Source organism: Scyliorhinus torazame, chromosome 3 (assembly GCF_047496885.1).
Source record: "Scyliorhinus torazame isolate Kashiwa2021f chromosome 3, sScyTor2.1, whole genome shotgun sequence".
NCBI classification, from domain to species: Eukaryota; Metazoa; Chordata; class Chondrichthyes; order Carcharhiniformes; family Scyliorhinidae; genus Scyliorhinus; species Scyliorhinus torazame.
The window spans coordinates 109,611,910-109,638,494 of record NC_092709.1 but is presented as its reverse complement, the minus strand read 5'-3'; the positions used below and the strand labels follow the sequence as shown (position 1 = coordinate 109,638,494).

The 26,585-nt window shown below is 45.2% G+C and overlaps 1 protein-coding gene across 6 annotated transcripts in view; it reads right to left on the bottom strand.

The window, feature by feature from the left end:
• The window catches only part of slc10a7 (solute carrier family 10 member 7), a 449,575-nt gene that overhangs the window by 358,417 nt on the left and 64,573 nt on the right, over positions 1–26,585 (bottom strand). Inside the window, exon 5 of one of the 6 annotated variants that reach the window (XM_072496109.1) lies at positions 24,193–25,587. The exons of the other annotated variants lie outside the window; for them this stretch is intronic. Coding sequence (XP_072352210.1) covers positions 25,570–25,587 — 18 coding nt within the window. The 3' untranslated portion in view covers positions 24,193–25,569. Of the gene's footprint in view, positions 1–24,192; positions 25,588–26,585 lie in introns of those variants that run through there. 6 annotated transcript variants of the gene reach the window in all.

The window sequence follows — 26,585 nt, the reverse complement described above, 5'->3', positions numbered from 1 at the left end:
CCCAAACCAGCCACCTCCTGCTCCTCCACCCTCGGGAACCCCAGTTGATCCAAGAATCGCCACTTCCCCTCTTTTCCCCCTGGGGGCTGGGACCTATACAGCTCCTTGTAAAAGGCCTTAAATGCCTCATTCACTTTCACCGCACTCCGCACCGTAGTTCCCCTGCCATCCTGGACTCCACCTATTTCCCTCGCTGCCATCCTCTTACAGAGCTGATGTGCCAGCATCCGACTCGCCTTCTCCCCATATTCATATATCGCCCCCTGTGCCTTCCTCCACTGTGCCGCTGCCTTCCCCGTGGTCAACAGGTCGAGCTCCGTCTGGAGACTTCGTCTCTCCCCGAGTAGTCCCTCATCGGGAGCCTCTGCATATCTCCTGTCCACCCTTAAGATCTCCCCCACTAACCTCTCCCTTTCCTCTCTCTTCATCCTATGAGCCTTGATGGAGATTAACTCTCCCCTGACCACCGCCTTAAGCGCCTCCCATACTACTCCCACCTGCACCTCCCCATTGTCGTTGGCCTCCAGATATCTTTCAATGCACCCCTGCACCCTCCCACACACTTCCTCGTCTGCCAGCAGTCCCACGTCCAACCGCCACAACGGGCGTTGGTCCCTCTCCTCCCCCAGCTCTAGCTCCACCCAATGCGGGGCGTGGTCTGAAATGGCTATGGCCGAATACTCCGTTCCCTCCACTTTCGGGATCAATGCCCTGCCCAAAACAAAAAAATCTATCCGGGAGTAGGCCTTAAGTACTTGGGAGAAAAAAGAAAATTCTCTGGCCAAAGGCCTGGCAAATCTCCACGGATCTACTCCCCCCATCTGATCCATAAACTCCCTGAGCACCTTGGCCGCCGCCGGCCTCTTCCCCGTCCTAGATCTGGAACGATCTAATGCTGGGTCCAACACCGTGTTGAAATCCCCACCCATTATCAAGCTCCCTACCTCCAAGTCTGGAATACGCCCCAACATCCGTTTCATGAATCCAGCATCGTCCCAGTTCGGGGCGTATACATTTACCAATACCACCTCCGTCCCCTGCAACCTACTGCTCACCATCACGTATCGGCCTCCATTGTCCGCTACTATGTTCTTGGCCTCAAACGACACCCGCTTCCCCACCAGTACTGCCACCCCTCTATTCTTCACATCCAGCCCCGAATGGAACACCTGTCCTACCCATCCCTTCCTTATCCTGACCTGATCTGCCACCTTCAGATGCGTCTCCTGAAGCATGACCACGTCTGCCTTCAGTCCCTTTAGGTGCGCGAACACTCGGGCCCTCTTAACCGGCCCGTTTAGGCCTCTCACATTCCACGTGATCAGCCGGATTGGGGGGTTACCCCCCCCCCGCCGACTAGCCATCTCCTATCTTAGGCCAGTCCCGTGCCCTCCGCCTCCCGCACCCTCCAGTCCCCCCGACGGGGAACCCCCGCCCCAACCACCTCTTCCATTTTCAGTTCCCCCTCGGCCAGTGCATCAGCAACCCTATTGTACCCCCCTCTCCGCTAGATCCGCATCTAGCTCTTTTGCTCCCCCCATACTACTTCCGTGAGTCAGCTGACTTCTGCTGACCCCGGCTTCCCCTGCCTTCCCGTTGATCTCCCCCGTGTGGAAGTCTCTCCTCCTCCTTACCTTCCTCCATCCACCTCCCCCCCTCCCTAACAGAATATCCTTCCTTAGATGCGGGGCCCAAAACTGCTCACAATACTCCAAATGGGGTCTGACCAGAGTCTTATATAGCCTCAGAAGTACATCCCTGGTCTTGTATTCCAGCCCTCTTGACATGAATGCTAACATTGCATTTACCTTCCTAACTGCCGACTGAACCTGCACGTTAACTTAAGAGAATTGTGAACAAGGACTCCAAGTTAAATAAGTTAAGAGTCCATGGTGTTCAGGGTAAGATCCTGGCATGGATAGAGGATTGGCTGACTGACAGAAGGAAGAGAGTGGGGATAAAGGGGTCTTTTTCAGGATGGCAGCCAGTGACTAGTGGTGTACCTCAGGGGTCGGTGCTGGGACCACAACTTTTCACAATATACATTAATTATCTGGAGGAAGGAACTGAAGGCACGGTTTCTAAGTTTGCAGATGATACAAAGATCTGTAGAGGGGCAGGTAGTATTGAGGAAGCAGGCGGGCTACAGAAAGACTTGGACTGGTTAGGAGAATGGACAAAGAAGTGGCAGATGGAATACAATGTGGAAAAGTGTGAGGTTATGCACTTTGGAAGGAGAAATGGAGGCATAGACTATTTTCTAAATGGGAAGATGCTTAGGAAATCAGGCGGGGTTTGTTAAGGGGCGGCACCTGGCGACCAATATTAGGAGGCTCTTGAATGTTATCATGATGCCTACAGAGGGGCGCGAGGTTGAGGTGGTGGTGGCTATGGACGCAGAGAAAACCTTTGATCGGGTGGAGTGGGGGAGATCCTGGGAGAGTTCGGGTTTGGGCAGAGATTTGTGGACTGGATCCAGTTGCTTCATCAGGCCGGTACCGGTGGCACACGTGCGCACAAATCGGGTGAGGTTGGAATATTCGAGGCTGTACCGGGAGATGAGGCAGGGATGTCCACTCTCCCCACTGCTGTTTGCCCTGGCCATAGAGCCTTTGGCAATGACGCTGTGAGCTTCGAAGGTCTGGCAGGGGATAATGCGAGGGGGGGGGGGGGGGCGGTGGAGCATAGGGTCTTGCTCTATGTGAACGATTTGCTCTTATATGTATCAGACCAGTTGGGGAGGATTGGAGGGATTATGGGGGTACTAGAGGAATTCGGCTGGTTCTCCGGGTATAAATTGAATATGGGCAAAAGTGAGGTTTTTGCGATCCAGGCAAGGGGGCAGGAGAGGAGATTGGGGAAGATGCCATTCAACGTAATAGGAGGGGGTTTTAGGTACTTGGGTATCCAGGTGGCATGGAAATGGGGTCAGCTCCACAAAATAGTAAAGCAGATGAAGGGGGACATCCGGAGGTGGGATGCGCTCCCATTATCTCTTGCAGGGAGGATACAGACTGTTAAGTAATGGGTTAAGAGAAAGTATAAACATTGGTTGAATGTACAGCATTCATGAAGGAAAGGAGTCAAGACAATGGATTGGGAAAACAAAGTTCAAAAATGGAGGGCACAGAAACGCAGTGCCAGTTCAGATAGTACATCGGATAGTGAACAGGTCCACAGGAAAAGGTCGAGAACTATTGAAAGGACATTCCACAGCAGAAGGGAAAGATCAAGCAGTAGCAGTACAGAACGAGATACCAGGTGGGAGAGGGGACGTAGTTTATCAAGATCTCGGAACATGAGTAAGACTACGAATACTAATAAGAGTAGAAGCCCACATGCACGTGAGATTTTGGTGGCTTCAAATAAATTAGATGAAAAAAATTATCAAAGAAACTAAACAGCAAGAATTGCATAGTTGGAGTGAATTTGGGGTATACACGGAAGTACCGGATAGGGGACAAAGAGGCTCTATCCCACAGATGGATTTGCACAGAAAAGGTTCTTCCGGATGGAACTAATAAGGCAAAGGCCAGGCTTGTGGCAAGGGGATTTGAAGAAAACTTAGAAGATCAGGATTTAAGGGTAGATTCACCTACAGCAGGAAAGGTTATTTTAAAGATCTTCTTGACTCTATTAGCCACAAAGGCATGGGAATGCAAATCTATAGATATAAAAGCTGCCTTTTTGCAGGGGCATCAGCTCCAGAGAGACATTTTTCTCCGTCCTCCTAAAGAAGCAGCTAACACAGAAGGGGTACTCTGGAAGTTGAACAAATGTGTATATGAATTAAATGATGTATCTAGAGTCTGGTATTTTTCGGTACGGTCAGTTTTGTTAAAGTTAGGCTGTTGCCAGTTGAAAGCAGATCCTGCAGTGTTTTACTGGCACTATAAAGGAAATCTTTCTGGCATTTTTATGATGCATGTCGATGATTTTTTTGTGGGGTGGGACTAGTGATTTTGAAGCTATTGTAATCTCTGGTTTGAGGAAAGAATTCAGGGTTGGAAGTCAGACTTCCGGTGCATTTAAATATATTGGACTGGAAATTGGACAGACTAAGTTAGGGGCAACTTTATGTCAGTAATCTTATTTGGAAAGCATCAGCCCAATAGCAATGGGCAGCACGGTAGCATTGTGGATAGCACAATTGCTTCACAGCTCCAGGGTCCCAGGTTAGATTCTGGCTTGGGTCACTGTCTGTGCGGAGTCTGCACATCCCCGTGTGTGCATGGGTTTCCTCCGGGTGCTCCGGTTTCCTCCCTCAGTCCAAAGATGTGCAGGTCAGGTGGATTGGCCATGATAAATTGCCCATAGTGTCCAAAATTGCCCTTAGTGTTGGGTGGGGTTACTGGGTCATGGGGCTAGGGTGGAAGTGTGGACCTTGGGTAGGGTGCTCTTTCCAAGAGCCGGTGCAGACTCGATGGGCCGAATGGCCTCCTTCTGCACCGTAAATTCTATGATACCTATGATAGTCGTGGCCGAGTTTCACAAAAAGATGCAATGGTTTCAAAGATAGAAAAAGAGCAACTGCGAAGTTTAATTGGACAACTGAACTGGTTAGGTAGACAGACTAGGCCGGACGTGAGTTTTGATGTCTTAGAGTTGAGTACAAAAATGAATGATCCCAAAGTGGAAGACATAAGAGCAAATAAAGCGTTGGCCAAACTAAAAATGCAGGAGTGTGTTTTGAAGTTCCCGGTTTTAGGTGACCTTAGGCACTTGAAACTCATAGTTTATAGTGATGCGTCCTACGCAAATTTATGTGATAGGGTTTCAAGCGCAGGAGGTTTTATAATTTTCCTTTTGGGGAACAATGGTAAATGTTGCCCGCTTGTGTGGGAAACAAAGAAAATAAAGAGAGTGGTAAAAAGCACTTTGGCTGCTGAGACGTTAAGCTTTGTAGAGGCGGTGGATATGGCCTTTTATATAAGTAAGATATTGACAGAAATTTTGGGATTAGGGGATTTGGGTAATATACCTATTGACTGTCACATTGATAATAAATCCCTGTGGGAAAATGTGCACTCTACTAAAAGTGTCAATGAAAAGAGGTTACGGATAGACATCGCAAGTTTGAAGTAGATGTTGGACAGAGGAGAAATAACAAAAATTAAATGGGTCGACAGGAGCTGTCAACTGTCAGACTGTTTTACGAAAAGAGGGGCGAGTTCACAGAAACTTTTGGAAATTGCTAATGAAGGGCGCTTGTTTCTGTGACTGTTTTTTTTTCTCTTTCTCGTCCAATCAAAAAAAAAGGGGGCAAATCATATGTGTGTTTTTGAGTTTCTTGAAATTTTGTTTTCACCTAATTATTTTTTTTTTCTCCAAAGGGGAGACTGTTAAGTAATGGGTTAAGAGACATTGCAATTAGTTGTCTCATTTATGTTAAGTATCCATTAATTGACACTGATCTGTAATGGGGCTTCAGGTGGCCTCTGTCAGGTGATGTATAGTTAGAGTTTTGTGCAAAGGCTGTTGGAATGTAATAAATGTGTGTTTGTGAAGAAGGAACAGAACTTTAGACTCTTCATATCACAGCAACTAAAACGTCTAACACAGACTGTGAAAATGACAGTCCTCCCGAGGTTGCTGTTTGTTTTTCAGTGTCTCCCAATTCTTAGCCCCTCCCGAGGTTGCTGTTTGTTTTTCAGTGTCTCCCAATTTTTATCCCCAAGGCGTTTTTAGGAAGATGAATGCGGTAATTTCGGGATATATTTGGGCCAGTAAAACCCCGGGAGGTGAGGAAGGTTCTGCTGGAGCGGGGGCTGGCTCTTCCGAATTCATTAACTATCACAGGGTGCCGAATATATCGGTGGTCAGGAAGTGGGTAGTGGGGGGGTGGTCGGTGTGGGAGCAGATGGAGGCGGCATCCTCCAAGGGCACGAGTTTGAGGGCATTGTTAACAGCAGCTCTGCCATTCTCACCGGCTCGGTACTCCACAAGCCCGGTAGTAGTGGCAGCCCTGAGGGTGTGGGGACAGTGGTGGCAGCACAGGGGTTTGGAGGGGGCGTCGGTGTGGGCACCGATATGCGATAACCGTTGGTTCGCTCCAGGGTGGCTGGACGGGTGGCATCGGAGATGGCAGCGGGCAGGGATCGAGAGATTTGAGGGTCTCTTTCTTGATGAGGGTTTTCCGAGTTTGGAGGAGGAGTTTGAGCTGCTAGGTGGGAACGGGTTCCGGTACCTGCAAGTGAGGCATTTTGTACAGAGGCAGGTCTCGAGCTTCCCACGCCTCCCGCAAACGGGATAAGGTGATGTTGAGAACAGAGGTTGGGGAGGGGAAGGTCTTGGAGAGCTATAAGGAGCTGATGGAGTGGGAGAGAGCCACAATAGGGGAGGTGAAGAGAAAGTGGGAAGAGGAGTTGGAGGCCCTGCGGGAAGTTAACACTTCCTTGTCGTGTGCCAGGCTCAGCCTGATCCAATTCAAGCTGGTCCACAGGGCTCATATGACTGTGGCCCGGATGAGCAGGTTCTTCGAGGAGGTGGAGGACAGGTGTGGGCAATGTGGGGGAAGTCCTGCGAATCATGTACACATGGTCTGGGTGTGTCCGAGGCTGAGGGGCTTTTGGCAAGGATTCGTGGAATTCATGTCAGAGGTCCTGCAAGGGAGGGTGGTGCCGAGTCCAGATGTGGCAATCTTTGGAGTGTCGGAAGACCCGGGAGCCCAGGTGGTGAGAAAGGCCAACGTTTTCGTCTTTGCTTCCCTGGTGGCCCGGAGGTGGATTTTACTACGATGGAGGGTCTCGGAGCCCCCGAAGTCGGGGGTTTGGGTGAGCAACACGGTGTGGTTTCTCAGGCTTGAGAAAATTAAATTCGCCTTGAGGGGTTCGTTACAGGGGTTCGCCCGGAAGTGGCAGCTGTTCATCGACTTCTTCGAGAAAAATTAAGCTGTCAGCAGGTGGGGTGGGGGAGGGGGGCCAGAAAAGGGGAGGCATGGAAGTGACGAATGAAATAAATTCAATAAATTCATGTCAAAATAAAAGTTACAAAATGTGAAATCTTGTTAATTTCTTCATTTGGGGGTCAGTTAGTAAATTTGGTCATTTTGGTTTATGGCTCTCCCATGGGCATCATAACAAGATGAAGAATGTTTCTGGAGTACTGAAAAGAATTACATTGAGAAACTGAAATCTAACTAAATGAGCAAAGCTGAAGAGTAAATTAAGATTTATTTTAGAAAGATCACATGAAACAGCTTATCTAAAATAAATATTTACATATACAGGGCAAATACTTATTATTCGTTTAGATGAAATAAGGGACAGAAGAACAAGGGGGAAAATATAGTTTTCATTCTGAGGATAGTTTACTTCTGCATCTCCAATATCACTGCCATAATAACAGAAAACACTGGAAATACTCAGCAGGTCTGGCAGCATCTGTGGAGAGATAAATAGAGTTAACGTTTTGAGTCCAGTTGACTCTTCTACAGAGTAATCATAGGGACTTGAAGCATTCTCTCTCCACAGGTGCGTCCAGACCTGCTGAGTTTTTCCAGTATTTTGTTTTTATTTCAGATTTCCAGCACCCACAGTATTTTGCATTGATCATAGCTCTATTGTAATTCTCAATCCCTAAAAATCACACATCTGCCAAAAGCCACTTGTTGACTTGTTATATCAACACTATTAATAACTAATTTCTTAAACGTGCTGAAAATATAATGTTTAGTATTTTCAACTGGATGTACTATTTTGGATCCCGCCAAAGGGTTGCTTAAAGGTTAACAGAGACAATGGTGAATAACTGCAAAACTAAACTGCAAATAGCATAAACCATGTATATGACTAAATATTTACTACTCTGTTGGTTAAAATTGGGGAGGGGCATCGGTGACAGGTGATATTTTATACACTGGTATATTTTGCTTTATCATTTCCCTCTACCAGGATAATTTCTTGGAAGAATGACTTATCTTAGCATCATGCTATTCCATTCATACAAACCACTGCTGTGCTCCATTCCCCCCACGTTGTGATGTTTAAATGGAACCTTTCCTCCTCAAACCCAACTTCAGTCCATGTTCCTGTTGCTGATTTACAACTAAAATGATGCAGCAATATATCAGCAAATATCAACAGCAGGAGTCAGGAGAAACCTGAAGTTGTTACTTAAATAGCACAATGCTGACAGAGCAGAACAGCAGCTAACAGAAATGTGCTGGTTGAAATCAGAAAGAACAAAGGAAATACATTGCAGGTACTAGCTGAAGTGTGGATGTTTTGGTGGATAGAAGCTACGCAATGTTAACCTTCATCTTATACAAGAGTTGTAGCTTTGTGAGTCCACAGGGCTCATATGACTGTGGCCTGGATGAGCAGGTTCTTCGAGGAGGTGGAGGACAGGTGTGGGCAATGTGGGGGAAGTCAAAGTGAAATTCTGGGTGTGTTGACTTAAACCTGGGTTATGCTTTACATGAGTCAAAGCATTTCAAAATACTGTGATCCAGCCAAACCCATTGGCAAAGCTTTTAAAAAAGGTAATCAAGACTAGTGTTCATACTGCCTTATTTTATTTTGGCCAGTTATCTGCATTCATATAAACCCTGATTTCATAGCTTCTTCAAATCGATTTGCGATATTAAAGGACTGCCCAGGTATATCAGTGAACTTCGCCTGTGAGAAGCTATGCCAAAGGGTTTTCATTAATCAGTTGATCTTAGTTAGCACAGTAGCAGAGTTGCTACAACTGGTCTCAGAAATACTGGACAATGCAGAAGACTGGCAATCATCTATGGCTTTGGATTCTGCTCACCATTTTGATGGTGGGGGAGCAGATGGAGGGGGTGGGGGAGGAGAAGAAAGAAAGAATAGGGAAAAAAGTACAAAGCCATGATAGTATCGGGTTGAACCTCAACATCCCCAGTCACTTAGTGTGACAATAATTGTTGTCAAGGTTCATGTAAAAATAATAGACACCTGGGCAAGGCATTGAAGGTTACTTGGCAACTGTAGAATCAGATCACAATAAGAAGTCAATATCCTTCAGAGTAGGGGAAGAATGGTGAAAACAAACCACAAAGGTTTAAAATGCTTTGTTTACTCATTTCTAACTGGTATGGAATTTTGAATGATCATTCAAATTCATGATACTGTAAAGATGTTGAGCAAAAACATTTTTAATAACTAATAACAACTACCAAACAAGCCATTGTCCAAAAATCAGTCAAGCAAATAATCTTATCAAAAATATCAAGTCATCTTCCAGCATAGTATAGGTTTATATTTATTCATTCAGTCGTTTTGCAGGTTTCCACAGGTAAACAAAAATGTCAGTCAGTGCAAGATCCTAAGCTATAGTTTGCAACATTTACAGTCGACCTGTTTAGAATTCAATTTACCTCTTAAAATTTGATCCTGTGAACAAGACTGACAGCAATGCAACAAGATGATTTTGTTGCACTTATGTCCCCAGTTGCCAACAAACGAGTCTATAAAATACATTCATATAGGTACATATAATTGCCAGCTAGAATATATGACCCTCAAGCTGGCAAAAGCAATCTTTTGTTATTTTGTCACCAAGCATAAAAGTAACTGTTTCAATAACTTATATGTATTCTTTAAACAATGAATCAGAGCAGGGACTCAACTGTCACTGCAAGCTGCCATTTGTGCTGACTTGCTGCTGGAATTCTGAAGTTGTACTGGTGTGAAATTCAAACTAAAGTAAACTTCTTTATTGATGTAAGCATGTAGCGATTTCATTTACAATAGAGGCATCATAGATTCATTGTCATTTATTCCCATCAGGTGTTAGAATCATTAATCCCACTACTGCTATTGCAAATACATGATAACTACAAACATCAATTTAACTTCTCCAGTTGACTTCCGAATCACTATTATTCATTAATTCCCATCCAGATTTAGCAAAAGTATATATACATCACAGATAAACAATCAGCTGGTTTGCAATAAAATGGTATTCACAAATCTATTGCCCAACACAATAATGGCAATGGTGATGCTGTTGAAACAAGATTTTGTGTTCAGTGTCATGAAACATTTACAATGCAGAACATCTAAATGCCATAACGTACTAAAGACATCAACTGAATATAAATTATTGTCATTCAGAAATCTGGGACAAAAATTAATTTCATTCAGTAAATTGACTAATAGGATCCAGTTCCTGTTGAACTTTGTAGAAAATCATCTATTAGAACCCTCCTATAGTCTTGCTATTAAATTTACATATCTGTACATATCTGTTCCTTTTTTCAAGCTCTCTTGCCCTTTCAATCATGAAGCATATTACTCCTTTGTCACCACAAAGCAGTTCCTAACAACAGGAAACCCAGCTGGGAAAGGAAGAGGGCAGCAGGCTCATGCATTAACATAATAATCCAACTGTGCTCCCATAGGCCCTCAGGGCAGACAGCATATTAGCTAGCCCTCCTGTGCTGGCCCTGGCTGGAGCTGCCTCATCACCTGCCTGTCAACCTGTAGCATTCACAGCCTACCCAAAGGCAACAGACTATGCAATATCATGATGTCCAATCAGTCTGCTATTAATACCAATACATCCTCCTGTCTATCCATTAACATCAGCAGAAAATGCTTGCAGGCTACCAGCAGTAATAAACAGAAATTGTCAGGTAATTAAGCAAGCCAATATTTAGAGCTTACCCATTTCTGGCTTACACGTTTGTACTAATACTCGGAATGCTCAGTGCTTTGTCCAATTTTTTAAAAATAGACTTCCTATTACAGAACCTGTGTAAAAAGTAATTGTGGAGTGTTCCGATGCTCATTTTTAAAATCTTATTTAAACTAATCTATGGTTAAAAAGATTTGAACAATACACTTAAATGTCATATTTGGATAGAGAAATATTGCTTGAAGACGTCAATAATTCTTGTTTCACCTCTTCCAATCTTGTCATTTCCTCCGGCCTTCCAAGAACTCTGTTCTTCCGATTCTGGCCTCTTGCTTAGTTCCTACTCTCTCACCCCACCACTGGCGGCTTTAGCTTCAGTCACTCAAGGCCCATACTCTCTACGTCCCTCTCCTCCTTCACAATGCGTCTTACAGCCTACCTCTTTGATCAAGAAATATATCCTTCCATAGCTCAACAGCCATAATGTCTGATCAAATTTCTGTCAAGTGCTGAGGGATGTTTTTCAGTTAAACAAAGAACAAAGAAAATTACAGCACAGGAACAGGCCCTTCGGCCCTCCCAGCCTGCGCCGATCCAGATCCTTTCTCTAAACCTGTTACCTATTTTCCAAGGATCTACTTCCCTCTGTTCCCCGCCCGTTCATATATCTGTCCAGATGCATCTTAAATTACGCTATTGTGCCCGCCTCTACCACCTCCGCTGGCAAAGCGTTCCAGGCACCCACCACCCTCTGCGTAAAAAACCTTCCACGCACATCTCCCTTAAACTTTCCCCCTCTCACCTTGAAATCGTGACCCCCTTGTAATTGACACCCCCACTCTTGGAAAAAGCATGTTGCTATCCACCCTGTCCATAACTGTCATAATTTTGTAGACCTCAATCAGGCCCCCCCTCAACCTCCGTCTTTCCAACAAAAACAATCCGAATATACTCAACCTTTCTTCATAGCTAGCACCCTCCATACCAGGCAACATCCTGGTGAACCTCCTCTGCACCCTCTCTAAAGCATCCACATCCTTCTGGTAATGTGGTGACCAGAACTGCACGCAGTATTCCAAATGTGGGCAAACCAAAGTCCTATACATCTGTAACATGACCTGCCGACTCTTGTACTCAATACCCCGTCCGATGAAGGCAAGCATGCTGTATGCCTTCTTGACCACTCGATCAGGACTCTTCCATTGACCGTATAGTCCGCTCTTGAATTAGATCTTCCAAAATGCATCACCTCGCATTTGCCTGGATTGAATTCCATCTGCCATTTCTCTGCTCAACTCTCCAATCTATTTATATTTTGCTGTATTCTCTGACAGTCCTCCTCGCTATCTGCAACTCCACCAATCTTAGTATCATCTGCAAACTTGCTAATCAGGCCACCTATACCTTCGTCCAGATCATTTATGTATATCACAAACAACAGTGGTCCGAGCACGGATCCCTGTGGAACACCACTAGTCACCTTTCTCCATTTTGAGACACTCCCTTCCACCACTACTCTCTGTCTCCTGTTGCCCAGCCAGTTCTTTATCCATCTAGCTAGTACACCCTGAACCCCATACATCTTCACTTTTTCCATCAACCTTCCATGGGAAACTTTATCAAACGCCTTACTGAAGTCCATGTATATGACATCTACAGCCCTTCCCTCATCAATTAACGTTGCCACTTCCTCAAAGAATTCTATTAGGTTTGTAAGACATGACCTTCCCTGCACAAAACCATGCTGCCTATCACTGATAAGTCTATTTTCTTCCAAATGTGAATAGATCCTATCCCTCAGTATCTTCTCCAACAGTTTGCCTACCACTGACGTCAATTCCCTGGATTATCCCCGTTACCCTTCTTAAACAAAGGGACAACATTAGCAATTCTCCAGTCCTCCGGGACCTCACCCGGATGCTGCAAAGATATCTGTTAAGGCCCCAGCTATTTCTTCCCTCGCTTCCCTCTAACCTGGGATAGATCCCATCCGGACCTGGGGACTTGTCCACCTTAATGCCTTTTAGGATACCCAAAACTTCCCCCTTCCTTATGCCGACTTGACCTAGAGTATTTAAACATCTATCCTTAGCCTCAACATCCATCATGTTCCTCTCCTTGGTGAATACCGATGCAAAGTACTCATTAAGAATCTCACCCATTTCCTCTGATTCCACGCATAAATTCCCTCTTTTGTCTTTGAGTGGGCCAATCCTTTCTCTAGTTACCCTCTTGCTCTTTATATACGAATAAAAGGCTTTGGGATTTTCCTTAACCCTGTTAGCCAAAGATATTTCATGACCCCTTTTAGCCCTCTTTATTGCACGTTTGAGATTTGTCCTACTTTCCCGATATTCCTCCAAAGCTTCATCAGATTTAAGTCGCCTAGATCTTATGTATGCTTCCTTTTTCATCTTATCTAGTCTCACAATTCCACCCGTCATCCATGGTTCCCTAATCTTGCCATTTCTATCCCTCATTTTCACAGGGACATGTCTGTCCTGCACTCTAATCAATCTTTCCTTAAAAGAGTCCCACATTTCAAATGTGGATTCACCCTTAAAGAGCTGCTCCCAATCCACGTTACCTAGCTACTGCCGAATTTTGTTATGCTTGGTCTTTCCCCAATTTAGCGCTCTTTCTTTAGGACCACTCTTTTCTTTGTCCAAGAGTATTCTAAAACTTACGGAATTGTGATCGCTATTCCCAAAGTAATCACCAACTGAAACTTCAACCACCTGGCCGCGATCATTCCAGGTCCAGTATGGCCACTTCCCGAGTTGGACTATTTACATACTGCTCTAAAAAATTCTCCTGGATGCTCCTTACAAATTCTGCTCCATCTACGCCTCCAACACTACATGAGTCCCATTCAATGCTGGGGAAGTGAAAATCTCCCATCACGACCACCCTATTGCTCCTACATTTTTCTATAATCTGTCTACATATTTGTACCTCTACTTCACGCTCGCTTTTGGGAGGCCTGTAGTAAAGTCCCAACAATGTTACTGCACCCTTCCTATTTCTTAGCTCTACCCATATTGCCTCAGTGCTCGAATCCTCCATCATGCCCTCCTTAATCACAGCTGTGATATCATCTCTGACCAGTAATGCAACTCCTCCACCCCTTTTACCTCCCTCCCTATCCCTCCTGAAGCATCTATACCCTGGGATATTTAGTTGCCAGTCTTGCCCTTCCCTCAACCAAGTCTCCGTAATACCAATAGCATCATATTCCCAGGTACTAATCCAAGCCCTAAGTTCATCTGCCTTACCTGCTACACTTCTCGCATTGAAACAAATGCACCTCAGACCATCTGTTCCTTTGCATTCATCATCTCTTCCTTGTCTACTCTTCCCCTTAGTCACATTGAGTTTATTATCTAGTACCTTACTGGCTTTAGTTGCTGCCTCTTTACTGACCTCTAACTTCCTAATCTGGTTCCCATCCCCCTGCCACATTAGTTTAAAACCTCCCCAACATTGTTAGCAAAAGCACCCCCTAGGACATTAGTAAAGATGCTATAGTTTTGTTTTCATGGCTTTCAACTTAAATCCAATCATAGCACATAAAAGGATACAAATTGATCCTCACTGTACTAAAACTGCACTTGCTTTAAGGATGCTGCCATGTTGGTAAAGACAACTTTGCAGATATCCCTAGAGACCACCTAAAACATGCATTAGTCCCCCTGCATGTGTAAAGAGGCTCATCATCTGCCTAGGCCGCTATGACATCGGCTTTGATTGAACAAAATGAAGCTGTTTGGTGTTCCTAAGTGGCTGCTGTGGTCCAAGCAACAACAACCAACCAAAATGGTTTTTTTTTAATGTTTCTCTGGAACCAGGAGGAGCAGGAGCACCCCTCTGACTACATAACCCATGCAATTGGCACCTCACTCAAAACATATTAATGTGATTGAAGGTCAGGCCAGCCCCAGAACTCTTGGTTAGTGTGCATGTCATTAGCATGTTCCTGATTATGAACCTGGAAACAGGTTTCAAACCACAAGGCTAATGTCACCAGATACATTTTCCTTCCTTCAAGAATAGATAAATATCATAGAATTTACAAGATCTGTCTTAATTAATAAATGCAATTTGTTTCAATGCACTATTATCAGGAGGAACAATAATACATTCAATTTAACCATTCAGTTCATAAAAAAGGCCAGACTTTGCTGGAGCACGAGCCAGATAAGCTTACAATTGTACATTGAAGTTTTAACATTCTTTGCCCACAAAGTGGTTGGATGAATTTTTTAATTTGGTGTTCAGACTAACGTATCACTGGCAAGGCCAGCATTTCTTGCTCATCGCTAACTGTGCCCGAGAAAAAGGTGGAGATGGGTAGATTCTCGGTTGTTGGAAATGATCATTGTCTGGGCACTTGTGTGGCACTAATGATAATTGCTTGCTGCTTATCAGCTTAAACCTGAATGTTGTCCTTGACTTGCTTCATGAGGGTATGTACTGTTTCATTATCGGTGGAATCTGAACACTCTGTAGTATGAACTGATAATGGCGAAGCAAGGGTAACAGGGAATCTTGAACCTTGGTGAGCGAAAGGACAAACCTCCTTAATGGGGCGGCACGGTAGCACAGTGGTTAGCACAGTTGCTTCACAGCTCCAAGGTCCCAGGTTCAATTCCCGGCTTGGGTCACTGTCTGTGTGGAGTCTGCACTTTCTCCCCGTGTCTGCGTGGGTTTCCTCTGGGTACTCCGTTTTCCCCCCACAGTCCAAAGATGCGCAGGTTAGGTGGATTGGCTATGCTAAATTGTCCTTAATGTCCAAAAAAGGTTGGGTGGGGTTACAGCTTACGGGGATAGGGTGGAAAGTTTGGCCTAGGTAGAGTGCTCTTTCCAAGGGCCGGTGCGGACTCGATGGGCTGACTGGCCTCCTTCTGCACTATAAATTCCATGATTCTATGAATGACATTGAAGGGTTCAGAAACAAACAGGAATAACTGAGAAGAAGGGTCAAATAGAGTGGGTGAATTCAATGTAAAACCCGGAAGAGGGAAAGAAAGCTATGATTGACAGTGGGGGAAAAAAGAAAAATTGTCAATTTAAAATTTACCATTTTTAAAATCTCCCAAAACAATTGAACAATAAGAATTGAGATTCCATATTTACAGTTGTTAACTTTGAGGCAAGATAGAGCGATTGACAATTAACAATCAATGAAGTGATAATGATTATTTAACTTTTTGTGGAGAGTTTAAGGGCAAATGCAACAACGATGTAAATCACAGCGTGAGATTCCATCTCGAAAAAGTTAATGGTCCAAATTGGCCAGCAACTGGAAACAATCCACAATTCATAAGGTATCTCTTCCTTGTTACAAGTTTCTGGCTGATTTACCCATTACTAATAGCATGCATCATTTAAAAGCTATCTAGTTTTTAACTACAGCAAAATCCTGTCCAATATTTTCATGGCAAGGCACTGGGTAGGGGGGTGCTGGCACATGCAGAGTGGGGAAAATGTGGAATATGCGGCTTCAGGTCTTTAGCCATCATCCAAAATGGAAGGCCTAGTAAAGATTCAAGAGCAACCTAGTTACTCTTCAGTTAAAACAAAGTTGACATAGCTTTTTGGGGAGGTTTGCCTACATATTAAACCATATACATTTAAAAGTTCACAACAGAAATTTCTATTTTGCTAACTGTACCATGAAGAACACTTCCCATCGGAATTAAAAAACACACATCTTCAAAAGTATAGGCCCATTGCTACAATGCATCTGTCTAATTCAGTAGGACAAGATTTCATGCAATTCATCACATGATAAGTTCTCAATCACAGCTAAGCCATTAAGGAAAACTACGGCACTATGCTGTAAATATAGAAAGATGGAATAAATTTTAAAAGGGAAGTAAGTCAACATGAAGCACATTTGGTGGGAAAGGAATAGGTCTATCGTTTCCATGATTCCTGGTAATTAACTGCCTATATTCATATGGATGACTTTTTTTCAAATTAGTGCTGTGATTGTTCTGTGAAAACAGCATAAGTGAAAGTTTCAATTAGCCCGATAGACAGCGCGCACTTCTCTCTGGCAGGTATGTAACTGTAACAAAAAATAGAATTACAGTGAGGAAGTGACATCGTTCAACAATTCCCTTTGATTTTTGTTGGGATATGAAAAAAATTCCCTTCAAAGATGTTGCTAAGATTATTAATAGAAAATAAATTAGGTGGAAATTATTAATACGTTTTCCCATTTAGTATAAAAACATAATAGATGGGGACTTCCGGTGGCGGCCATAGAACATAACAGCGCAGTACAGGCCCTTCGGCCCTCGATGTTGCGCCGACCTGTAAAACCACTCTAAAGCCCATCTACACTATTCCCTTATTGTCCATATGTCTATCCAATGGCCATTTGAATGTCCTTAGTGTTGGCGAGTTCACTACTGTTGCAGGCAGGGCATTCCATGCCCTTACTACTCTGAGTAAAGAACCTACCTCTGACATCTGTCCTTTATCTATCTCCCCTCAATTTAAAGGTATGTCCCCTCGTGCTAGACATCATCATCCGAGGAAAAAGGCTCTCACTGTCCACCCTATCCAATCCTCTGATCATCTTGTATGCCTCAATTAAGTCACCTCGTAACCTTCTTCTCTCTAACGAAAACAGCCTCAAGTTCCTCAGCCTTCCCTCATAAGATCTTCCCTCCATACCAGGCAACATTCTGGTAAATCTCCTCTGCACCCTTTCCAATGCTTCCACATCCTTCCTATAATGCGGCGACCAGAATTGCACGCAATACTCCAAATGCGGCCGCACCAGAGTGTTGTATAGCTGCAATATGACCTCATGGCTCCTAAACTCAATCCCTCTACCAATAAAAGGTAACACACCGTACGCCTTCTTAACAACTATGGAGTGAGTGGTCGCATATTTGGCAGCTTCTGCTCATGGTGGTCTTTTTGTGGCCTTTACCCTGGTTTGTAGCAGGAATTTGGGAGGAAAAAGGTGTAGAAATGAGAAAGAGAGTGACCCTTAGATTATGGAGCGGCGGACCAGGAGTGCCTGGAAAAAAACAAACCGGTTGGCTGAGTCATGTGAGGTGCTGGCAACGCACGCGGAGATGGCAGATGGTCAGGGGTAGGGTCCGGCCCTGTGGTCGATGGAGCAGTTGGTGAGCTTCTTGAACAAGAAGTTCACCCAGCAGCGGAAGGAAAGTTTGGACGACCTGGCCCGGGCGGTGGACTCGATCAAGGCGGTGGTTGGCAGCGAGGAGACGAGACTGGCACCCAGGGACAGGCGATCCTGAGGTTGGAGGAGCTGGCGGGGGAGCATGAGGAACAGTCCACCTCGATGGCAGCGGAGATGGGACTGATGCGAGACCAGCAGAAGAGACTGCTGGAGAAAGTAGAAGACTTGGAAAACGTTCTCGTAGGCAGAACATCCGGATCGCGGGCCTGCCGGAGGGTAGCTAAGGAACGGATGTGGGTGTGTATGTTGGGAAGATACTGGAGAAGCTGCTTGGGGAAGATTCATTTGACCAGCCGTTGGAGGTGGATCGAGTCCACAGGGCGCTGATGCGTAAGCCCCAGGGGGGGCGAGCTGCTGAGAGCGATGGTGGTACGGTTGCATCGGTTCCTGGATAAGGAACCTATCATGAGGTGGGCCAGGCAGACGAGTCGATGCACCTGGAAAGGTGTCGAGATTCGGGTGTATCAAGACCTGGGGGCAGAGCTGGCGAAGAGGGGGGTGAGCTTTAATAAGGTCAAGTCGGCCCTGTACAAGAAGGGCGTTAAGTTTGGTCTACAGTACCCGGCTCGTCTATGGGTGACCTATGGGGGCCAGGAGTTGTACTTTGGCTTGGCGGAGGAGGCAATGGACTTCATGAAAGAGAATGGACTGACAGGAGAAGGAGGACCTTGAACTTTGATGGAAGAAAAGTGGAGTGCATGTACTGTACTGTGAAAAACTTTGGGTCTTTGGAGTTCGGGTTTCGTTCGTTTTTCTGTTTCTTTTGGGGTGAGGTTGGTTTACAGTTCTGTGTTAAGGGAGGAGGGGTGAGTCTCGGTTTTCGGACCTCAGGAGGGATTGTTTGTTTGTTTTTACTTCTTGCCGTTGTTTTGACTGTTTGCACTGTGAGCGGGGGGGGGGAATCAGTCGGGGGTAGGATGCTAAGCACCATGGGCAGGGGCCGCCAGGCTAGCTGGGCGGGCTAGTTCACGGAAGCAAAATGGGGGGGGGGGGGGGGGGGGGGGTGAGCTGAAGATCGATGTGAGAGGGTTGGAGGGGGAGTTGGGGGGGGATTATACTGCTGACGGGGAGGAGACTTTCAAAGTGGAGGAGGAGGAGGTTTGATGACGGTGGTTGCCCGAGGGTGGCCCAGGGGTTGGGTGGGACATGGGCCGGAGACTGGCCTAGGAGAGGGTATTGTTGATCGGCAGGGCAGGGAAGCGGGGTGCCGCCCGACCAGGCTGGTCATGTGGACCGCTCAGGGACTGAATGGGCCAGTCAAAAGGGCCCATGTGTTTGCGCACTTGAGGCAACTGAAGACGGACGTGGCCATGTTGCAGGAGACACATCTGAAGGCGGGGGATCAGATTAGGTTAAAGAAGGGGTGGGTGGACAGGTGTTCCATTCGGGGTTAGACTTTAAAACGAGGGAGTTGCCGATCTTGGTTAATAAGCGGGTGGCATTCGAGGTGGGGAACATAGAAGCTGACCCGGGGGTTTTGGGTGTGGGGGGGGGGGGGGGGGGGGGGGGGTAGATATGTTATTGTTAGTGGGAAGCTGGAAGGAATGGTCGTGGTGTTGGTAAATATATATATATATATGCCCCGAACTGGGATGACGCTGAGTTTATGAGACTGGGGAAGATCCCGGTCTTAGATTCACATCGACTGATTATGGGGGGAGATTTTAATACGGTCCTGAATCCAAGGTTGGACCGGTCGAGTTCTAGATCTGGGAAGGTATCAGCTATGGCGTAAGGATCTCCTGGGTTTCATGGAGCACATGGGGGGGGTCAATCCGTGGAGATTTGGGAGGCCGAGGAATAAGGAGTATTCGTTCTACCCCCATGAGCATAAGGTGTATTCCCGGCTAGACTTTTTTGTTATGGACAAGACGTGCAGGCTGAGATGGTAGATGCTGACTATTCAGCAATAATGGTGACAGACCACGGCCCGCACTGGGTTAGCAAAGGAAAGGCCCAGCGCCCGCAATGGAGGTTGGCAAAGGAAAGGCCCAGAGCCCACAATGGGGGTCGCAAGTTAGCAACGGAAAGGCCCAGCGCCCGCAATGGTGGTTGGATGTGGGGCTGCTAGCAGAGGAGGAGGTGTGTGAGTGGGTGAGGGAGGCCATTTGGAGATATATAAGGATCAATGATAGGGGTGAGGTTTCGGCGGGGATGGTTTGGGAGGCACTGAAGGCGGTTATCACGGGGCAATTCATCTCAATTCGGGCCCATAAGGAAAAGGCTGAGCGGGCAGAGTTGGACAGACTGGTAGGCTAAAATTTACAGGTGAACAGGAGGAATGCGGAGTCTCCGGATGACGGGCTTTTGAAAGAACGTCAGAGACTGCAGCTAGAATTTGGGCTCCTGTCCACAGGTAAGGCGATGGGATAACTGAGGAGGGTAAAGGGGGCAGTTTATGAATATGGGGGAAAAGCTAGCAGGAGCAAAGGAAACAGGAGGCGGCGAGAGAGATTGGGAAAGTGAGGGATACAGGGGGGAAGATGGTTCTGGATCCGGCGGGGGTGAATGATGTGTTTCGGGAGTTCTCCAGTAAATTGTATAAATCGGAACCCTCAGCCGGGGAGGAGGGGATGAAGCGATTTCTGGGGGGACTGGAGTTCCCAAGGATAGATGAGGAGTTGGTGGAGGATTTGTGAGCCCCAATCGGGCTTGGGGAAGTTATAGAAAGGTTGGGGACGATGCAAACGGGCAAAGCCCCGGACTAGATGGATACCCAGTTGAGTTCTATACAAAGTTTTCAGGGTTGTTGGGGTCGCTTCTGGTAAAGGCTTTCAATGAGTCAAAGGGGTTGGGAGTTCTCCTGCCAACGTTGTCCCAGGCATCGATTTCCTTTATTTTGAAACACAGTGGGTCGTATAGGCCAATGTCTCTGCTAAACGTGGATGCGAAATTGCTGGCAAAGATCTTGGCCACACGGATAGAGGACTGTGTTCCGGGGGTAATACGGGAGGGCCAGATGGGATTTATTAAGGAATGACACCTGACGTCCAACATTAGGCGGCTCCTAAAATGTAATAATGATGTCTGCGGAAGGGCATGAGGTCGAGGTGGTGGTGGCCATGGGTGCAGAAAAGGCCTTTGATCGAGTGGAGTGGAAATATTTGTGGGAGGTCTTGGGAAGGTTTGGGTTAGGCAGGGGTTTGTGGATTGGGTCCAGTTGCTATATCAGGAACCGGTGGCAAATGTAAGGACAAACCGGGTGCGATCGGAATATTTTAGCCTGTGTCGGGGGACAAGGCAGGGGTGTCCATTTTCCCCACTACTGTTTGCCCTGGCCATAGAGCCTTTGGCAATGGTGCTGCGATCATCGAACATTTGGCGGGGGATATTGGCGGGGGATAGTGAGAGTGGGGGTGGAACACAGGGTGTCGCTCTAGGCGGACGATCTGCTCCTTTACATAATGGACCCATTGAGGGGAATTTCAAGAATTATGGGGATATTGGAGGAATTTGGCCGGTTCTTAGGTTACAAACTGAATATGGGCAAGAGTGAGTTTTTTGCGATCCAGGCAAGGGGGCAGGAGAGGAGACTGAGGGAGATGCCGTTCAAGGTGGTGGGATTCTGTTGGGATGGAGGGACTCGGAGCCTCAAAAGTCGGGTGTTTGGGTCAGTGACATGGCAGGATTTCTTAGGTTAGAGAAAATTAAGTTCACTTTATGGGGTTCACTACAGGGGCTCGCTCGGAGGTGGCAGTCGTTCATCGACTTCAAGAAGGAAAATTGACAGTCAGCATGGAAGTGACGATTAAGGGTAGGAAATCTAATGTGTGGGTAGTTAGGTTTTATGCTGGGGGGGCGTTGAGTATGTTATTGTGGGTTTTTTGTGTGTGTTGGATCTCTTTGTTTAAAATGTTAAAATTATAAATGCTTCAATGAAACATTTTCATGAATAAAACATGATATTCAGCATGTTATGTGAGCAAATAAATGGAAGGAACATGTGAACATATTAGCTCGAATTTTACGGCCCCGACAGGACGTGTCTTCCCCCTGGTGGATCCAATATGCCATTTAGAATAAAGAACAATACAGCATAGGAACAGGCCCTTCATCCCTTCAATCCTGTACCGGTCATGATACCAACCTTTGCCAAAAGCCCGCAGCACTTCCTTATGCCATATCCCTCTATGCCCATCCTATCCATGTGTTTGTCATGCCTTTTGAACGCTGTTAATGTATCTGCTTCCACAACCTCCCCTGGCAACACGATCCGGGCACTCACACCCTCTGCATAAAAAACCTGCCTCGCACATCTCCTCTAAACTTTGCCCCAAGGAACCTTAAACCTATGCCCCCTGGTGACTGACCCCTCCAACCCTGGGAAAGTGTGTCTGCCCATCCACTCTATCCATGCCCCTCATAATCTTGTAGACCTTTGTCGGTTCGCCCCTCAACATCCGTCTTCCTAATGAAAAAGTCCGAGTCTAGTCAGCCTTTCCACATAGCTAATACCCTCCAGACCAGGCAACATTCTGGTAAACCTCCTCTGCACCCTCTCCAAAGCCTCCACATCCTTCTGGTAGTGTGGCGGCCAGAATTGTGCACAATATTCCAAGTGCGGCCTTACCAAGGTTTGACAAAGGGTCATCTGGATTCGAAACATTAGCTCTTTTCTCTCCTTACAGATGCTGCTAGATCTACTGAGATTTTCCAACAATTTCTCTTTTGGTTTCAGATTCCAGCATCCACAGTAATTTGCTTTTATTTGGATAATTATATGTCAGTCGCTAGTGGAGACACTTACACTTGTGCAGAGGCTACTTTTCTCTAGTTGAGGTTAAAGCACAGCAAGGAGGTTTTGTTTCTGCAAGGGTTTTCTTTTCCCTCTGGGGATGTGGTGGCAATAACAAGGTCATATTTATTGCACATCTCTAGTTGCCTTGATAAGATGTTGGACTTTTTCCTTGAACCACTGCAGTTCTTCTGTCAATGCAGTTGGGCATGCTATTGATCCAGTGGCAATGATGCATACTGAAGTCAGGATGTCAGGAGTCAGATACCATGCCTGAGTCAGTGCCAATAAGTCTGTTTTTTTTAAACTTGGAAGCAATTGTTTGCTTCAAAGGGCATCAAGGGAAAATCACTTTGTATGTTATAGTCATGTAGAGTAGCATGTTCGCGTTCCAGAAGAATGACAGTGAACCTGTTGGGCTTTGCTGTCTCTCTAAAAGCTTTCATGGATATCCTTCTGGTCTGGGATTCAATTTCACAACTTGCAATTGAGAAATTTGAATTAATGACATCTAGGTTGCTGTTGTAGTATCATAAACACTACTTAATATTATTTTAGAATTCAAAATGTTAGGGGTAAGTGCTCTGAATCTAGTAAAGTGGAATTAAAAGCAGTAAACTGTAGCAGTTCAATTAGAGATCCAGAAATAAAGATTTTGTTCCTCTAATGTTGGAAATTGATACCATGCAGCAAAATGGTCAATACCAAAAAGGGACAAAAATTGAGTAATTCAAAAACATAACTTACGGGAATTAAATACAAGAGGATAGAATCATAGAATCTCTACAGTGCAGGCCATTTGGCCCATCGAGCCTGCACTGACTCTTCGAATGAGCACTTCACCCTCTCCCCGTAACCCCATAACCTAACCTACACATCCCTGGACAATAAGGGGCAATTTATCATGGCCATTCTACCAATCCCGTTGTTATAGCACTCACAAAACATATGGGGAGGGACCGTTTAGCCTCCCGTAAGCCTCATGGAATACAAGCTCCCCTGCTGAGGGGCAAGGGCCCATCAGCGGGGCAATTGACTACAGACATAAAAGCCAGCCCAGAAAGAAGCCTGGGAGAGAAGTTCCAGCTGGGACCAGGATGGTGACCTGTAAATAGTTTGCTTTTAACAATAAATCGTTTTCGTTATACTCTCTTGCCCGAGTCCTGTGTGACCGCAAAATAAGCGACGAAGGTAAAGTGGAGCTACAGTTGGTGCTGCTACCTTTTGGAGCATGGCCACCTCCTCTCTTCATTCCGGAATAAGGTTTGCAACATTTTGAATATGCCACTCTTTGGATGACTTGATAGTTTGACACTAGCGTGGAGGACTGGTCGCAATACGCAGAGCGCGGAGGACTGGTCGCAATAACGCTACAGTCAGAGATGAACGACAGAAGGTGATCCTTCTTTTTTGAGTTATAAGAAGCGTGACGTACATCGCAGCCCCGGACTCCAAAACATTTGAAGAGTTGGTGACGTTGGTGAAAACACTATATAGTACACTTTGTATTGTTTATAAGGCAAAAAGTTTTAGAGGGGTTTTTCTTCAGTTTAATTCGGCTATGTTTCAACTGGAAATCCACATAATATTTAAATGCACAACAAAAATTTTAGTAATTAATATCGTTATTGTAGAACACATGGATCATAATTTACTTTTAATTAACAGCTGTGCTTTCCATTTTTGCTGATCCTGGAGTTATTGTTTTTAATTCTCTATGAATGGGAACTGAAAGATGAGCAACTCACAATGTGCCCCAAAGAAATGCTAAAAAAATCTTTGATCTTCAGCCCACAGCAAATGCTGCTGTGTTCCACAGGTTGGCCTTTGGGATTTCTGAAGAACCAGACATCTGGCTACATGGTTGTTATTGGTTAACTTGTTCCCATGAGAACATAAGTAGTGACACCAGGCAGGGAGTGTCCTGGCAGGAAAAAAATTACTGGTGCATTTCAATGGATTATAGTTTGAAAATAGTCTTCATATGTCTATAGGGGGCCTTAGAGCTCTTCTCCTCTGGGGCTGCAGATTTCACTATAGCATCATGGTGCACTTCTGAGGCTGTAATCAGACCTTTGCTCAATGAGGTTTTCAATTTTCTATTTCTGTGCATTTTATAATTAATACATTTTTACTTCCCGGACTTCAAATGAACGTTAAAATAACAGCACAAGTAAACATTTCCATCCTCTTTTTCAAAATACTGGATATTAAATTATTTAAAATATATGAACAATATCGTGAACAGTTCTGTTGCATTTTAGTTCAGAACTTCCAATTTACAACCAATTTTTTCTTCAAAATAAAAATAACCTTTAAAATACAGACACAAATTTATTAAGTGAAGGCAATTATGCTATAATGCTTCATGGCTTGAAAAAGCAAAACTGGCTGTTACAAAATAAGACAAACCATATCATCTTAATGCAACAGTTTAAAGATTAATAGGCAATCATTTTTCCCCAATTTGAAAACCAAAAAGCTATAGTAAAAATATTTGCATATTTTGCTCATAAAATCTGAAAAATACCATAGAAAATCCTTCAGGAGTCATAAATACAAGAAGCCACTAATTTTGACTGAAAGCAACTATTATAAATACCCAAGTCTTACTGGAATGTTAATATTTAATAAGACAAATGTTTTACATATATAGTACTTCAATAAATATTAAGAACGAGAACTGCGTTTTATTAAGTACACAGGAATTATTGCAAATCTGAGTATTTGACGATACCTAAAATTTCACTAACATCAGTATGTCTTGAAATACTTCCAAGTTAATATCCCAAGTATAGTCTTGCTGCCTGTGTGGCTGAGAGCACAGTCTGTAGGGTGGATGAGAAAAATAACACAGCACCAAGGTCCAGGAGGCCATTCAAGTGGGAGGAATGCAAAGAAAAGTTGTGGTAGGGCACAGCAGAACCAGCGGAATCACTTCTCCATGGGCCAACCGGGAATTCTGAAGGTCCATTGTCTGCCTGGTGCCAGGGTTGAGGACATGTCACACCTGCAGAATAACCTGGAGAGGGAGGGAGAGGATCCAGTTGTCATGATCCACATTGGAACCAACAAGACTGAGGAAGTCTATGCAAGAGATACATTTTTTTGAGAGGACAAGGAAATGGGGAGAAATATTAAAGGACGTGTCACTCAATTGTTATAATCTCAAGATTGTGTCACTCAATTGTTATAATCTCAAGATTAATGCCTGAGCCATGTGAACATTGGTGAAGTGATAAGATGATTAAGGAAGTGAACAAATAGCTAAAGGGGTGGTGTAGGAAAGAGGGGTTTCATAGCACTAGTATTGGGACAGGACAGAACTGTGCCAGAGTCCAAACTCCACCTAAATCTGGAACAAGGATCCAAGCAGAAAGAATAAATAGGACTTTAATTACAAGGGTTTTAAACAAGTAAGGGAGGGAGGGCTCAGATGAAATGGGTGGTATAGAAAATGGACATGATCTACCGGCCATGCTGCACCCTAAAAGCAGCGCGTCGTGGCACAACATGGCTGGTAACTGCCGGGAGATCCTTCTTTTTGATGTCTTGCTGCACTGAGGAGCTCCGGCGAGCGGAGCTTCACAGTGCTGAAAACGGGGCTGAGTGCGGCCTTGGGCGCACATTCCTCGCTGAGGCCCCGTATCTAACCAGATGGGCATTAGAAAGCGGGGTGTTTCTCGGCACTGCGGGCACGGGAAACACATGGTTAAACGCACTCACTATGGGACTCTGTTCCCATTTAGTTAGATCGGACCCAATAGTTTGAATACAAACAAATGGGAAGAAGGTAACAATCAGGAATTGTACTTTCGACACAACAGGGAAACTAAAAGGTGTGAAGAAATTAAACAAGGAGAGATGAATGAGAAATGTGACAGCAAAACAGCAGAGCAGAAAGACTGGCTAGAAATATGGCCCAAATAAACATTCATTATACCAACACATTTGAGTATAGATTTACACAGGATATACGGGACAGAAACAGACAATTCAGCCCAACCTGTCCACACTGGA